The 15,876-nt window shown below is 37.3% G+C and overlaps 1 protein-coding gene across 5 annotated transcripts in view; it reads right to left on the bottom strand.

Annotated features, from left to right (window-relative positions):
- BCAR3 (BCAR3 adaptor protein, NSP family member) overlaps positions 1-15,876 on the bottom strand; it is a 98,125-nt gene that overhangs the window by 31,426 nt on the left and 50,823 nt on the right. For all 5 annotated transcript variants that reach the window (XM_068689991.1, XM_068689989.1, XM_068689996.1 and 2 more), the window contains exon 3: positions 6,125-6,164. In XM_068689991.1, the coding sequence (XP_068546092.1) occupies positions 6,125-6,164 (40 nt within the window). The remainder of the gene's footprint in view (positions 1-6,124; positions 6,165-15,876) is intronic.

Here is a 15,876-nt window from a genome sequence, read left to right as displayed (position 1 = left end):
GAAAATGGAAAGAAAACTAAATCCACTTTACAACTAGATTTACTTCAATGTGTTCTCCTCTCAAATCTTCAAACACTTTTTATCATGCACAGGGTTGCTCTTACCAAGAATACTTAAGATGTACACTGCAGTTGAAGTGGGAGAAATTAGGCACAGTGAAGGTATGATTCAGCACCTTTCTTTCCCCCCCACAGGAAGCACTTTTGTGGGAAATGGTACACTCTTTTTTAGCAAATAAGGGAATACATTGCCTACTGCAGTGTAAAGGACTGGGTATGGGATTACACAGGAAAGCACTGTTTTTTCCAGAAATGATCCATCCCTTCAACAACCACGATATCTGACAGATAACTCCTTTTGCAATGAAAATGAATCACAAATCAAGAAGAACTAGACAATGTCTTAAAAGTAAAAAAACAAACAAACAAAAAAAAACACCTATTTTTACCCCTTTCTTTGAAATGTAAATAATCTTCATCACCTACTACTATTTCTTTTCACTGACACTATCATTTTGACTTGGGGATAACATAAATAGCAATCTGTAACTGTCAGCATTTGAAGGCCACAGGCACTAATATTTTGGAGAAAAAGTTTTTTTCACTTAAATCCAAGTTTCACAAGATCTCTAGAGACAAAGTAAATTTTTTTATAATATGAAAGCTAGGCTTTTCTCTGCACCTCAAAATTTCTGTCCAACCCGTCAGATTCAGGTTTTTCCAGTTGACATTTCTCATCTGTGAACATGGCTCGATAATAGTCATTGATCTAACAAAGATACTGAAAAGATCAACTAAGTGTCTATTGGCACCAGGCAAAATAGTGTAGTGTAATTTTATAGACAGTTTTCTACTCAAAGCTTATTGTGATATCTGTGCATTCAGTAGCTTGTGATGACTCCAGAACAGATATAATTTAAGAGTTAATGAGCGATAACTTTCAAGTACCAGAATACAGACATCAACAGGGTCAAATTTATAATGAGAGGCTAAATGTAAGGTTAATCTTTAGCATGCAATTAGAGAGAATGCATGCTGCAAGAAGACATATTTCAGATTTACCAAAGTACACTAGGCACTACAAAAGCTGTTGCACATGCAAAATACCCTAAACTCTTTCAGCATCAGGGAAAGAGAATGCAAGAACCACTGCTAAAAGACTTCAAAATAAAGGCCAGAATAATTAGAAAGTTACTATCCACTTGACTAAATTCATAAGGAAAAATAAAATAAAATCTCAGCTCTCATTATACTAAAACAAACAAAAACACCACCACCACCACAAAACCCAGATCTTAAGAGCTAATCAGGTCATTCAAGAATTGGGGGTTGGGAAAGAACAAAAAGCCCCAGACATTAACAGGCTAACTTGGGAATCACCCTACTAGGGAAACATGAACTAGGACAGCAGACTGAGAAGAGCATTGTCTTGCACAGCTATAGAATCACTGTTCCTGCATATTTACTGGAAACACGATCTTAAATTTTATTCATCACTTTGTACCCAAAAGACTTGCTGACTCGGCCATCTTTTCAGACAGTAGCCTGTTGGGTCAAACAAATCTCAACATTGGAAAGTATTGAAGCTTGGGTGTAATTATGGATAACTGCTCTATCAAATGAAACAAGTTTGCATTAACTTCAAATAAATGGGAGCAAGATTCTCATAATGATTTTAGGGCAATTAACTACTTAAGAGATGCTGAATTTCAATTACATATACAAATCCTTAAGTCTTTTTTGAAAATTTTCTGGGCTGCTGAACAGATTAGAACATCTGTTATAACAATGTCAGTGACACCCTCATAAAGAATTTCTCAAAAACTTTTATGATTTAAGAGGAAGCATAGATGGTGGAAATCTTTCTTCCTCATTCTTTGCCTCTGCAGAAAAAAAAATGAGTTTTTATTACTATGAAAGTTATAATAAATTATGAAAATTTTGATTTTTAGTATCCATGTCGAGTAAAATACAGGTGCAGTGTATTTTTCCAGCAGAGGGCAGCGTATAACTATCAGTTAAGCCAGCAAGCCTCAAAAATTAAGGATTTTTTCCACTGTGAGTTAGATAAATTTATGTATTTAACATTAGATTAGATCTAACAGTATCTTAACTTTCTGAATTACACAATTTATGTACAAGAGGTAACTGCTGTGGAGTGATATTTGTGAAGGATAAGCTCCTACAAAGTAGAGAAACATGAAAAAATGTAAATGTCTTAGTAAAACATCATTGAGACCAATGATGTCAAGCCAACGATCTTCAAATTGGATACCAATCCCGTAGTGACAAAGCAACATCTAAAGTCAAACTTAACTGTATGGGCATACTCCGTTTCTCCTTGCTGAAATACTCACCTGATACTTTTACCTTCTGTGATGCTGTTGCCACTACTGCAGTTGCAAAAGGGAAAAAAAAAAAAAAAAAAGACTTACAGGGTCAAAAAGAACATTTGGTGCCTTAGTGTGAGTCAATCCTCCAAGCTCAGATACTTAATGTCTAACAGTCAGACAACACAGAAACCCAACAAACTTTCCATTCACAAGTCACAACTCGCATCTCAACAGACAAGTCTCTACAGGAGAGTGATACACAGCGGCTCATAAACAGGTATACACTGTACTTGGCAAGTTTTCCAGTGTGGGGATTTCTTTAATATATTTCCATGTCTAAAAAAGGCTTCTTGCAATGCAATCTCAAATGTGATCAGGAAGAACTCTTTCCCAAACTGCAAATACATGTTATGCTGACAAGGATTTTTTTCTAAACCTTCCCAAATGTATGAATACACAAACTTCCCTTTTGACAGTGCTCCTTCCAAGTTATCTTCTTGGAACAGCCATTAGAATGATGAGGGTCAAATGCCCCCACGTGTGATTGACATCAACAATACGACGAATTTGTGCAATACAAACTGTGCATCAATAAACCTCATCATGGGATCCAAGTTCCCTGCAGTTGAATTAAACCCACAAAGTACTGTCCTATCTTGCAAAACTAGATATAACCAACACGTTGGAATGTCACCAGCATTTTATTTTTAGTTGTGTTCACTAAAGCTGTCACAAATGGCAATATGATCTATGACAGCTTGCTTTATAAAAAAATCAAGGAGTAAAATAAGGGAAAAATGAACACTATAGTGCTGAGAAACATGTATCATTCAGTAGAACATCACAAGGGAATGGCATTTTTCTGCAGCTGTAACTTCCTTAAACCACTGACAGTTGATTTTCAAATATGAATCTAAATATAAACTTGCCTCATGACCATGCTCAGCAGACAATCAGTCATAAATTCTGTAATTCTTCTTCTAATGGATTAAAATACATTTCCAAAATCTCAGGCCTTAGTAATATTCTGATGAGTATTTCTGTACTTATTAGCACTTTTCCATGGAAAATACTAAAAAGACTTACATAAAATGAAGAGAGAAATCTGTTTCTTTCTTTCTGCTGTGATACAGTTTTAATGACTATAGTGCAGGCTTCTGTCTAGAAGATCCTAAAGTATTTACAGCGCATAGGAATGGGACAGAAAGCTATCTTCAGTTCACACGAATTTGATCAAAACAACTCTCAAGAAGTTCTCCAACACACTCAAAGCTGCCAGCACTTGATCTTTTCTCCCTTGCAGGAGACTGTTCTGTGGATGCGTAGACTCACGGTGTGGGAAGAACCTGCTGAGACTACCAATGGATCTATTATTTGGCTCATAAAACTTGTAAAAATCTCACGGAATGTACAACGTGCCTTTGTGTCCGTAAATCTCTTTCATGACTTAGCAGCCTGACTCAAAGCAGTCTGGCCTGTTTTTGCTTCTACCATAAAAGGGGTTTTGAAAGAGCCATTTAACTGTGACCATGGTTTCAGCAACACTGTGAAGACAAAGGAATGGTTGAAGTCATACAGACACTTCAGTACTCAGACTCCAGCAAATCAGTACATTTTTTTCCTTAGAACTCGGTTTTGCATAATTAGGTCTCTTTGTATACTGAATGAACTTATACATCAACATTCAAGATGCAGAAAACTGCCATTTGTGAGCTGTACTCTAGATTCAAGTATTTGAAACCACAGCACATCTATAGAGAGCAGCCTATAAAAGAACATCTTCAGAGGATTAATTTTATAATCGTGCCTTTTCTATCTTGTATCTTGAACAAAATAGAGAAGGAAAAATAATTTATTTTGCCTTTCCTCCAGCCAGAGCGTATCTAAATGCAAGGAACTATTCCTATTACTTCTTGTCACCAGATTCGAGCAGGGTAAAGGTTTGCATAAAGAGAAAATTGATACAACTGGCTTCTGAGTTTACCATCAGTCTCTTTGCCCTTTGTAGCAGTGTCTGCATGTAGTCACTACTGCCGTGATAAGCACTATGATATTCTTTCCATTGTGAAGCAGAGCATGTTGAATCAGAAGATAACCGTGTTATTTCTTGTAGCTGAATTAATTCTACCCATTCTATTTACAGCAGAATCCAATTCTGAAGAGATGTTGAACACCTCCCAGCAGGAGCATGTTCTGAACAAGTATTGCCTTTCTTACGGGACCCACAACGTCACGTAGCATGTTTGCATCACTACAGAAACAATGAGGATTTGCATCTGAAGTTGCTCTGCTTACCTCTTTTAAATTATTTTAAAGTTTAAAACTAGCTGTCTTGCAGTTGAAGGGGACTAGGTATGCCTTGGCAAGCTCCCCAATAAGGTCCAGTCCCAGAGTACCAAGGCAGAAGCACGCTGATGAGGGTGATGCCACTGACAAGTCCTGTGACAGTCCAGCGAGCCTCAGGCAAGACAGGTTAACAGGCCAGGTCCAAGGTCCAACCAGGACTTCCCAGGGGACTTTGCAACACTGAACTAACCAATGTTTAAAGCCGAATTTCACCAGCAGTCCCCTGAGTCCTTTGGCAGCCCCTTTTCCATGGGCCTTCCAGTTCTGGTCTTCCTCTTCTCTTCCTCCAAACTTAAACTCCTTCCCCCGCCCCAACCCTAGGCTGAAGGTCCGGCAGACAACCCCTCCCACAGGCAAATTAATTCTTGGCACTTTTCTTTGGCAGTCCCTTCCCAACACTGCCTTATTGTTTCTCCTAGTTTACTTGTTCTATCAGCCTCAACCCTAACCTGGGCACCCCCCCATTTTCCTCAACTATGAACACCCACGAAGGGAATTCTAGTAGCAGAACCCAGCTGACTTTGGAATATCCTATTCAATTTGTTGCTATTGGCTCTCTAGTCTCTTTGTCACCTCAACTCTAACCTGAAGCAGTAATATACACATCTGAGAAATTCACATGTCCCCATGGAATAGTTACAGAAATACCCTATAGTCAAGGATAATCTGTACTTCTCAGATCCTTTATAGAAAATTAGAATCTTTTAAAACACAGAGAAAAAAGGCCAGAAATTAAATAATCCCATATTTGAGAGACATGATTTGTAAACCAGATTTTCGTTCTCTAAGACATACTATTCACTTAAATTAACCATGGTAAAAGGTGCTAATTCAATGCAAATTACAGACATGTAGCACTACAAGAGGCTCTCAGTACGGAATCACATCCCTCAGGTTTCTTCCAAAGTTTCTATATTGCCAAACCAGGACTGACTTTTGAATAAAATTTATGAATGCTCCAGAGTGTTTATGATTTACACTAATAAAATAGGTATATATATATTTTAAGTAGTCTCACCTTGTATAAAAGGAAAACAGAATATACAGTTTTGGCAGGATTCCACTTACTTTTTGGATCAGAAGGAAAAATTTTAACTATAGTGTTAGCAAATATATTGCTAAAACCATAAACCTGACATTTTTATATTTTTTGCAGATATGTTCCTCCCCAAGAAATGCATAAACAAGAATATGAACTCTTGTAAATTGTTAACAAAGATCAAAGTCACCATGTAACAGAAAAGAGGCCCCAGTATCAAAATGCAGTCTACCCCTGAAACATGATGTCCACTGAAGCACGCAGAAAACAGTCTGACATTTATAATTAGTTTATCTGTAACAAAAGATATACAGAAGCACTATTTATCTACAAAGAACTGGAAAGACTCTGGCAGTGCTAGTTATATTCTGAATGAAATATGTGAAGGGTAAGAACTGGTACCTTACCTTAACATACTCCAAAGCAGGATCCACAACATTCTGATCTCTGTAAGAAAACAGGGCAAGACGAAGGAAGAAAGGACACAAAAACAGAAAAAGAAAAAAAAAAAAGGTGAGTTCAAGTATTTCTCATCCTGAATAGATATTCACATGAGCAATATGCTACTAGATCATGTTAAAATCCTTGATAAAAAATGCCTGTGTATCTAGATGGCCTATTTAAACTTTCAACTAATTTATAAACCACTGATTCCTCCTAGAAAATCAGTACTAGTTGAAGAGCTACTATTAATTAATTTGGGAAATAAAGATCATTATCTAGTTTTAAATAAAGTAAAAACAATCTTACCAAAAAAAAAAACAAAACAAAAAAAAACAAAACAAAAAAAAAACAAAAAAACAAAAACACATACTCCAAAAGATGGCTGATAATAGCTATATGCCACCTAAAACATATCAAGTAAAGGGAGAAATCTCTCGAGCTTTCAAATTTATTTCTTTACTTGTATTGTTTTCCCATTTAAGTTACTTCTAATGATAGCATTGCTAACAGAAGAAAGCTTGTTATGTCAATCAAGTTTGCCACACAGACAACATAGGCCCTATAATTTTAGAAAGAGAACCCTGTTCAGTGAAAGTTCTGATGATATAATATTGGAAACTTATTAATAAGCTTCAGATATGTAGACATGGGTTACACTGGAATCAGCCAACTCAGAATACTGTCTCTAAATTTACCGTGTTATCTGAAATGTAATTGTGTATCACTTGAAACTGTTATTGTTTTACACTCAGTTTTAAGTTTGGCTCCCTCATGGCTTTTAATGCAGAACATTAAAGAACAGAACTTTCCTGCTTCTCAGCCCTGCTTCTAAGAAGTCTTGCAATATGATGGTGCTCAGCTGTCCATGTTGGAGCACGGGTTGCAGTTTCACATTATCCCAGTATTTATCAAGGGTCAAATTCCATTCCCAGTTTAGTTTCAGAAAAGTAACAACAATGCTCCCAAGCCCAGTGGAAATAGAATTTGGTCCATTTGAAACATTTTCCTAGACAATGTATAAAGAAGGGGCATTGTGGTAACCATATGCACAGAAAATATGTAAAAACATACCAGAGAAAACAGGAATGAAGTATAGAGCAAAAAGAAAAAGGAAGCTGCTAACAATTGAAGTATTTTCTTTTACAACAGTTTGCAATTTGGCTGGAAAAAAAAAAGCCATTCTTAACCAGGTCAGCAAAGTCCATAAACTCTTCTCAAATGATCGTGGAAAGTTGTGCAAATACTGAACACTTCTGAAAAACCTTGCAATTTTGCTCATTAGTAGGCTGTGGAATCTTTCAAAAAAAGGATCTAACAGCACTGTATATGCAACAAACTTCTAAAGAATGAACGTGAGACTAACAACTAGTTTACTTGCTCACTTCAGCAGTGAGAATGTTTTACGGTCTGCATTAACAAACTACTCCTGCAGACTAGCCTTGCTATGGACTCTACTGTTCCCATTTTCAGATACAAGACAATGGATTTTTATGACAGATGAAGCCAAAGTAAAATAAATTACAGAGGCAGAAACACTTTAAGACAAAACAGTCTATCTACTGCCATGTAAAACATAGAAAACACGAGAAAGAGAGAGAAGCCTACATTTCCTTCACTGTACTCACTCACCTTTCACACAACAGAAGTGCCTTGAAAAAATTGGTCTTAGCAAATGGATGCTGTAGCAAACTTCTTCACAAGTACTAGAACGCTTAATCTGGTAAGCTGCTATACAGCAAAATGTAGCAAACCCTGCAATTCACGACCAGCTCAGGTTTATATTATAGGATATTCATGTTGGAGCTCTCCTCACCTTTCTCCTAACAGATCTTCCCCTCTCTCTCCCACCTTACCTTGGTGTCTAACTTTTCATCTTTGTGCAAATATTTTAGTTTATTTTCAAGGAATGGTAAATTTCTGCAATAACTAATAGTAAAGATTAATTACTACATTTTCCTATCATTCAATTCTACCATAATATGGCCATATTAAGCAGTTTGCCAAAATAACTAGGAAGTGATTGCAAAACTACCTCGTGAATCTCAGTTCTCTGTTAGCAATGATAATGTGCTCCTTTATGCCACATGTTCCCAGCAAAAGAAATCTATAATGTCAAGACCCTTCAGAAAAAAAGGGTCAAAACACAGGCCTTTTCCTTTTTTCTTGTAAGGCATCTTAATAAGAAGGGTGAAGCCACAGCCTCGTTTTGTTTGTTTGTTTGTTTGTTTGTTTTGTATTGGATGATACAAAAAAATAAAATACACTTTTAGATAACTACCAGACCAAATGAAAGGTACTTGCAGGCTCTGATACTTCTCAAAATCAACGTGATGGAAGGTTTCTTGCAACAAGATTGAGCTTTGCATTTTTCATCAGATTTTGTTGGATTTCAAGAAATGCTAATATCAATCTTCATAATGAGCTTGACTTTACATCTTCATTCATTATTATGTTTACCTACAATATGTATAAAGCAGGGTCAGTTGACTTACTGTATAAAACAGTAAGTCAACCATTACTGTGTAAACCCTGGGTTCATAGGTTAGGTTTTATTGCACATTTTGGCTTCCTAATAATCAGACAGGCCCTGCTTCCAGTTAGACAAAAAGCTGATCCCATATAATACAGAAAGATGTCATCTGGAAGACACAGGTGTTTTCAGAGCACCTCAAAGTATGGCATTGGGTTGCAGTATGACACAGCACTGACTTCATGCTCTTTTTATACTCAGTCTGTCACAGAAAAAGAATGTAAGAAAGGGATATTGGGTATTCACACCAACATCACCTCATTTCAAGAGGCAAGGAACAAAGACCCACTTTTTTTTGTTTGTTTTGTTTTGTTTTGCAGTCTGTGTTTGGCTACAGAATAAAAAAAAAAAAAAAGAAAGGAAAAAAAAAAGCCTGATGATACACATAACGTGCACAAGGTCTGTGTGGGAACTAGCAGAATAAAAACTCCTCCAATAACAGTTCACCTGTACAAGAAACCAATCGTCAAAATCTTAGCCTCCACCATTCTAAGGATGCCCTGGCCAAAAATAAATTCTTTCTTGAGCTCCCTTGTTACACCTGAAAACACTTTTCTCTCTTTTGGCTGATCTTGCAGGAATATAACCCTTCAATCTCTCCCTCCAAGGGGATGGAATTCAGATGTTATTGGATGATATTCTTCCACTTCCCAACACAACTGGCAGCCAAATGCATGGGAAGAATTTTTAAAAATACCTTTTGAAGTTGTCAACATCAGTCGTCATCAGTTAAAAGGAAGGAAAAAATCCTTGTAAACTACTCATATTGTAATTCTGATATGATAAACTAGTACTGCCATACTGCAAGCTTCAAAATATGCATTGATTAAAGACAATGAACAACTGAGCAAGAGAATCTGCTAAGGAAAATGTTTAAGTCTGAATAACTAGTCACTTAGAAATATATTTGATAAAATTATAATGCACATGTACTTGCAATTAATACTACAGCTGAAAAGAGTCCAACCCCAACAGAAATTAGTCCAGTGGCTGCAGAATAGTGATGATTTCAGTAACTCAAATACATTCAGCCTTTCTTTTTCTGTACTCTGAGGTTTATTCAATAGTTCTCCAGCACTGCTTCAATAAAGAATCTTTACACAGATATATCCTTTAATACTTAGCTGCTGATTCTAAGAAAACCTCCATCCTTCTACAACAATTGTACATGACCTCCTGTCCTCATTGCTGCTGTGAAGAACCCTGCAACAACAGGCCTGGAAAGATTAAGCCATATTAATCATCTGCTTTCTCCAGGCCTTTGCCATCCTCACAGCCACACTTATAAAGAAACTGTGCTAACTTTAACAAAATTTAAGTGTAGACACAACAGTATTATCAGAGATGTCCAAATCCTCCCCATCATTCAAAGATCAGATAGATAATTCTTACATTTATGAAAACTGCTGAATGGCCGTGAAGCAGCTCTGTGCTACTCCACACTTTTATAAATCTATTTGTGAGGAAAAACATTAGGATGCATTGCCAATACTTCATATGTTTCTTTACTGTAAAGTGACCTTTGCTGGGAACATTTTCAAAAGCATCTCCTTTCTACTATGTTGAAAAAGTGAGGCTGAAAAGAACAATTTCAACAGTGCCAAGGCCGATGCCTGACAAATCAGTGTGAAGACAATGCAGGCTCAAAGGGAGCCTGAGAAACTGAAAAAAGCACCAAGCTGTTGCATGGCTGCTTAGGTAGACAAAAATGCTATAGAGATCAAATGGGATCAAATGTCTCCGTCTCTGAAATCTTTTCACCTATGTAGATTTAAACAATACACAACTATTTAAGTATGAAGGTGCAAGTTTGAACATGCTAAACATACTGTGTTTAAGCATACATACTGCAGACTGATGTTATTTGTTCTGTAAACTAGGGTAAAAGACCCAGTGATTTTATCCTTGAGCAGCTTCTGCTTCACACACACACACTCCTACTACATTCCACAGTCTACAGCTTCACAACACTATGGACATGACTCATTCAAACACCAGTGGAAACAAGTGCAAACTTCTATGACTAACTGCATAATGACCTGCAGTTCACACAAGAACAGGAGGGAATCTTCACTAATTAAATCTCAGGAAAAGATAAAATATCATCTCTGGAATTAAACAAAATCTTCACTCATTCATATTTGTTCAGAACACCCCTGCAGAGCTAATGTTGTTAGCCATTTGCTTTCACCATTTCCACTTGCTGCATTTTACCTATCACATCAGAAAATCTACTGCTTTCTACTTTTTGCAAGTCACTCTCTACTTCTGAACCACATGGTACTGGTATCCACAAAACCCTAAACTAGGCACTTCTATTGTTTTATTTTCCTTAACACTGAGGAGTCCCAGAGCCAAACTTTGCTCTTTAGAGCTATTCTTAAACATTCTTTTTCCAGGACTGTCACAATGTTGTGAAAGCAGTGGCTGAGCAGCAGGACTATGGCTTATCCAAACAGTCACTGCTTCTATACACTTCTCTGTATATGTGCTGTAATCTGTTGATTTATACCTCCAGCTGGCAATTCTTTACAGTCAGTGCTTTAGTTACTGTAGTTGTTCAGGATCCAGTTATTCAGATTTTTTTTAAACATTTTTAAATCACTTAATCTCAAAAAATTGTCACACACTCAGTAGTAACACAAATTCTTCCAATTCATCTGAAATTCATGTAAATTATGTAAAAAAATTATTCACAAAGTACAGTTGCCATGCGGCTGATGTGTCTTTCAGAAACGTGTATTTGAACTGGAACATAGGAAAGTTAATCCCAAGAAGGAAGAGCTCTCCTCCCTGTCTATTCTCTTACCCCAGTTTAAGAAGCTCACTGTATCAGACACTTCTCTATACAGGATGTTGTGAGCTAGCATCAACAATACATGAGATATTCCTCTGTTTGACATTGACATTCACTGGGTATATTCTTCTCAATTTCATTGATTTCCTCCACACTACAGATCAAAAATTTGTAACCTTATATTACAATTAATTGCTCATTTCCCCTCCTCCTCTTCAAAATAGATTGTATTTTGACAAGTGTGCCCCGCTGAGTTGCAACAAACTCAGCCCAGAACTCCAAAAACATGCAACCTTATCACCACATGGCAAACAAACTGTAGTTACTACAATACTTTCAGAGGCCAGCTTGTTTTGCTAACAAATACTTCTTGCTGGAAAGTAAAAGTACAGCTACAAATTATAGTTTCAGCCAGTGTGAGACAGATTGATGGGTGCATGGCAGCAGTCATACAGTTAGTAAAACTTTTCATAAAGAAATGGTCCACCATAATCACAAATATAAGCACAGCTGCCCTAGTACAACACTGACATGTTCTCTTCTCATTTATCGTGTTTTTGAAAAGAACGTCTCTAAAATGATTGCTGCCCTCCTTCAAAAAGATTTATATTTGAATATAAATACCTAAGCACAGCTGGGGGGAGAAATGTAGTTGCCTTTTTGCTATGTAATTTATACCTAAAAAGAGAACTGAAAAGAAAACCATCATGTTTATCTGCAGGACTGGTGGTTCTTAACAGCAGGTACCCATGTACTGTTATGTCCTGCAGTAATCATAGAAAGTAGAACTTTATTCACAGCATAAAAGGAGTGGAAAGAAAAATAAATGGTTACATGTGGACAGGAGGTAAGATGATGGATGGTGAAACGAAGTACCATAAGAAGAAGCAACACAGTATTTGGTACATAACTGGCAGCAGAAGAATCTGTCCGCACAACAGATTGAGGGGCTGGAAAGGGAAGGTAGACGAGCCATACCAGAAATGAGCCCCGAAAGTTAAAGGGCTAAGAAGATCTGATTCTGAATATAAGCAGAGAACATAAGGTATTCTCTGCTTATACAACAGAGCATTGCTTCTACCACAACTGTCTATCAGCATTAGTGGATGGCTAAGCTCCGTCTCTGTGAAAGCATAGCTGAGATTTACAGGTGTACATGTGAATGGTCAGATCAAGAAAAACAATGGGAATCACAGAATCACAGAATTTCTAGGTTGGAAGAGACCTCAAGATCATCAAGTCCAACCTCTAACCTAACACTAACAGTCCCCACTAAACCATATCCCTAAGCTCTACATCTAAACGTCTTTTGAAGACTTCCAGGGATGGTGACTCCACCACCTCCCTGGGCAGCCTGTTCCAATGTCTAACAACCCTTTCAGTAAAGAAGTTCTTCCTAATATCCAACCTAAAACTCCCCTGGCGCAACTTAAGCCCATTCCCCCTCGTCCTGTCACCAGGCACGTGGGAGAACAGACCAAGCCCCACCTCACTACAGCCTCCTTTAAGGTACCTGTAGAGAGCAATAAGGTCGCCCCTGAGCCTCCTCTTCTCCAGGCTGAACAAGCCCAGCTCCCTCAGCCGCTCCTCGTAGGACTTGTTCTCCAGGCCCCTCACCAGCTTCATCGCCCTTCTCTGGACCCGCTCAAGCACCTCGATGTCCTTCTTGTAGTGAGGGGCCCAAAACTGAACACAGTACTCGAGGTGCGGCCTCACCAGAGCCGAGTACAGGGGGACGATCACCTCCCTAGCCCTGCTGGTCACACTGTTTCTGATACAAGCCAGGATGCCGTTGGCCTTCTTGGCCACCTGAGCACACTGCTGGCTCATATTCAGCCGACTGTCCACCATCACTCCCAGGTCCTTCTCTGCCTGGCAGCTCTCCAACCACTCATCTCCCAGCCTGTAGCTCTGCTTGGGGTTATTGCGCCCCAGGTGCAGGACCCGGCACTTGGCCTTGTTGAACTTCATGCAGGTGACCTCAGCCTATCGGTGCAGCCTATCCAGATCCTCCTGCAGAGACTTCTATACAAAAAGCATGAAGCTTTGGCAACTTCTAAGGAACCCTTCCTTTTGAAAAAGCATTTGTTTGCATATGGGAGAAGTCAAAAACATATTCAGTAGCTCTAAATTTACCATGCTTGTCTTACTCCCATGAAAAAACACAACTACAAACAGTCTGTTACAGGTCTGTTACAGGAAAATAAAGCACATACTAAGAGGAAATGTCAAGCATTACACCAAAACCAATTATTTTTACTTCAAAAGTTTTGTGCTTTATAAAAAGTTCCTCCTCACCTTAAACAACAATTCAAAGAGAACCTAAGATCCATCAATGGCTTTATAACTCAATACCAACACCTTGCTAACTTCCAAATGTACTGCTCACCAAGGACAGTTCTGCAGAGGACAGTGAATCTCTTTAGCTTTCTGTTGATAAAGTTATCCTACTGATGTCAGTGGTACTAGTCAGTTTAAAATTGAACTTTTTTTTCCCCCCTGGACAGTTATTTAAGATGTTATCACATATTTGAGAGAACTATATAAGTTTCATCCAGCTCAATGTGCAGAGCCTTGAAGATCAGAAATATTATAGAGTACAGAACATCCTAAATGACCAGATAAACTGATCTTGTCTGAAATAACTCAACTGTGGCCAACAGAAAGTCCAATGCTAGATGATAGCACTTTATCTGAAATTGCGGGGAAAAAAAGAGCTGACTCAAGAAAAACTACAAAGTTTCCTAATCAGTACTCAAATTGAAACAGACTGAAGTCAGGCTAAATATAAAGCTGGATACACCTACCATACTTTCAGAAACAACGAAGTGCATTCTTAGTGCTTGTACGTAGATTCTTTGGGCTAGTGTATAAATACATGTTTACAGGTTGTTTGTGACATTTTGATCTTTTGCAACAGGGTTCAGCGAGCATTGGAAGGTGTTACAGATGGTTTGCCCAATTTCTCAATGAAAGAATGAAGCTGACCTCAACCTACCCCTTACCTGCCCTACACCCAGCAGATACACAATACAAAAAATACGTATTTTTTAAATCTACCAACAGATATGCATTTGAAGGTTTTCTTCTTTAAATAAAGACATCATAAAACAAGGTCAAGCTAATTAAACATGGGTGAGCTATGGATCAGGTGTCAAAGGGAAATTCCAGTTTTGTTTTATTTAGGATTAATTGTCAATATCAGATAAAAAAAAATATCACATACAAGCAGCTTTACAAGCTAAAACAAGAGTTCTCTCATAAAACAGAATAGCTTTCAAGTGCTCAGTTACTTCTAATTTTGGCCATTGAATTATTTCCAAGAGACGTGAAAAAAATGCATACAGTCTTTCTCATAAAGCTTTTTTTCCTCTTAACAAACTAGCACAGTTGTGCGTTCCCAAACCAAATAGAGAACACAATCTTCCTTTACTGAAAGCCGACAAAATACTATTTCCAAGTTTTCAGAAGTGACTATCATGTTTTTGCATCTTCATCTCTTGTGTGGTTTGTTTTTTTCCTGAAACATTTGCATGAAGTAGCTATCAAAACATTAGAAGAATGCTTTTGTACATCAGAATTATATTTTTCTATGTTAATCCAGAAGAAATCTAAAAATTCCACAAAGACATATTTTTCTGGTTGTAAAAATATAAAAACCCAACAGAATATAATCCTACAAAAACAATTATACATACATGTATATTCCATCTTAGCTACAGAGCAATGTAATTAGTTAGCTGTCACATAAGACAGAGTTTCTGGAAATCAAGAGTTCCATTAGGTAATCATACAATTTATTATCTTCTTTCCCCATTCTCTTTACTTTGTTTGTCCTATTTTTAGGACAAACTTACTAACTTACTTTGTCCTATTTTTTGTAACACAAAATTATGTATTTATATAAATAAGTATGTTTATTTATATAAATACATTTGATTAAAGACTATATTACTCATTCTGAATTATTGAAAATGTTACCATAATTATGCTTTTAAAATTAGATGTTATCAAGCTTAAAGCTATGGACATGTCTGAGTCAAAGTTCAGCATAACCAGATCCACATGCACATGAACACTGCAGTCCTAATGACTGTTAGTTCTGGTGTGCTGATGCCAAATACAGCACCAGAGTTGAACAATGCATCAGAAGTTTGACTAAAACACGTGTTCACACATTTTTTGTGAACAGCATTAAAGCCATGAAAGGCTGACTTACTCCTAATGAGAATATCCTTGTAACATTATATGTATGACCCTACAAGAATCAAACTATTACAGGGCTGTTTTCATAAAACACAGATAAGGTAATGTGGACTTCCCTATACTGTCAGTCTCAACTAATTTCAATTTGAGTGTAAGCATTAGAATATACATGTACCTTAGCA

This window comes from Anas acuta, chromosome 8, assembly GCF_963932015.1.
Source record: "Anas acuta chromosome 8, bAnaAcu1.1, whole genome shotgun sequence".
Classification (NCBI taxonomy): Eukaryota; Metazoa; Chordata; class Aves; order Anseriformes; family Anatidae; genus Anas; species Anas acuta.
This window is presented reverse-complemented; position numbering and strand designations above follow the sequence as displayed.